General features: G+C 33.6%; 1 protein-coding gene across 2 annotated transcripts in view; it reads left to right on the top strand.

Moving 5' to 3' along the window:
- Window positions 1-751, top strand: part of LOC118732427 (katanin p80 WD40 repeat-containing subunit B1) — a 32,638-nt gene extending 31,887 nt beyond the window's left edge. For both annotated transcript variants that reach the window (XM_036461568.1, XM_036461563.1), the window contains 3 exons: window positions 17-62; window positions 124-198; window positions 264-751. In XM_036461568.1, the coding sequence (XP_036317461.1) occupies window positions 17-62; window positions 124-198; window positions 264-498 (356 nt within the window). In that variant the 3' untranslated portion in view covers window positions 499-751. The remainder of the gene's footprint in view (window positions 1-16; window positions 63-123; window positions 199-263) is intronic.
- Window positions 752-1,482: the final 731 nt, after the last annotated feature.

Raw genomic sequence — 1,482 nt, 5'->3', positions numbered from 1 at the left:
CAAGCTATAAAGACAGGTCGAACTGTGTTTGTTGATCTTTTAGGCGCGATAATGGAAAAAACGTAAGTAAAGAAAAATGTATTTGCAAAATCGATACCAAACATACAATTGTAACCCTCACAGCTCGTCGTGGAATTTGGACTTGTGTCTTTTATTGCTACCCGAAATCTACGAACTCTTGCAGAGCCCCCACAAGTTGTAAGTGCATTTGTGAAAGTGGTCTTACAAAAATTCAATATTTTTTTTTTATAACTTTCCTCTAGTCATTACACACGCGGTTGCGATACGCTGCGAGTGATCCTTTCCAATTTCTTGCCAATTATACAGGATAACATTGATCCATGGTCAAATAGTTTAGGAGTAGATGTTTCGCGCGAGGAACGTCACCGTAAATGTATGGAATGCCAGCACTGGTTGCTCCAGATACGCAGTCTACCAGAGAGTAACCAATTTGGTAGTACACTGTCTCAGTTACAAAATATGATTGTCAACATTTAAGTGAAGTACGTTGTTGTTGTGAATTATTTCAATTGTTTGGTGTCCATGTTTATATTTCATGACTTAATTTATGATATCGTTAATAATTTATTGTAAGGTTTGTAAAGTGTAAGGCAACCACATACCGATGAGCGCTTCTATGTTTCAATGTGGTCAACTAAAAGTATTTTAAGTCGCATGTGTGTATGTACATATATTTCATGGCGTTTGGCTAACCATTTTCTCATTAAAATTACTACATGTAACAAAAAAACACTGTTAAACTGTTAAATACATAAAAAAACGGCACATTGGAAAGTTTTTTTTATGTCTATGGAGGTAAAATTACTCATTGCGAATTCTTTATATTAACAGTATAATATCGAGTTAGCCTAACATTATTTCGATAATACAAAACAATGTAGAAAATATGGATTTATTTAGACGAGGTAGCTTGGCATGAATGGAATTTTAAATGACTTTCGCAATGCATGGAAGCTGCTATGTAGTAAAATGCATTTTTTTTTTATTAAAATACACATTTTGATTACAGTTTTTGCTGAGCTTGAAGAAAAATTATGTGCATGAAGAAGTCTTAGGGCTGGTTTCTTCAACTCAACTTAACTTAGTTTAGCCAATTTTTTGGACTTAGTTATTCTTGACTGAATAAAAAGTAGGCTAACTTTTGACTTAAGTCCAAAAAATGGCTAAACTAAGTTGAGTTGAGTTGGAGAAACCACAGCTCTTAAAGTTTGCCCTATAGCTCCCATTCGTAGTGCATTTTTATTTTAACTTGTTCACTATAGCCATTGATTGAAGATCGCACGCGTACTTAAAGCACGTAAACATGTATGTATGTACACAAATTTTTTGAGTATTTCTAAAATACAGAAAAAAAACATTCCCCAGTTATTTATAACCATAATTGAAAGAGAGTCCGTGTGTTTTTGCTGTTTTAACCTTCAATGCTTTTTTAATTTCAATACAACTGGGTTGTTCACACTT

Source organism: Rhagoletis pomonella, unplaced genomic scaffold (genome assembly GCF_013731165.1).
Source record: "Rhagoletis pomonella isolate Grant_MI unplaced genomic scaffold, Rhpom_1.0 Rhpom_scaffold_00002, whole genome shotgun sequence".
Taxonomy (NCBI): domain Eukaryota; kingdom Metazoa; phylum Arthropoda; class Insecta; order Diptera; family Tephritidae; genus Rhagoletis; species Rhagoletis pomonella.
This window is presented reverse-complemented; position numbering and strand designations above follow the sequence as displayed.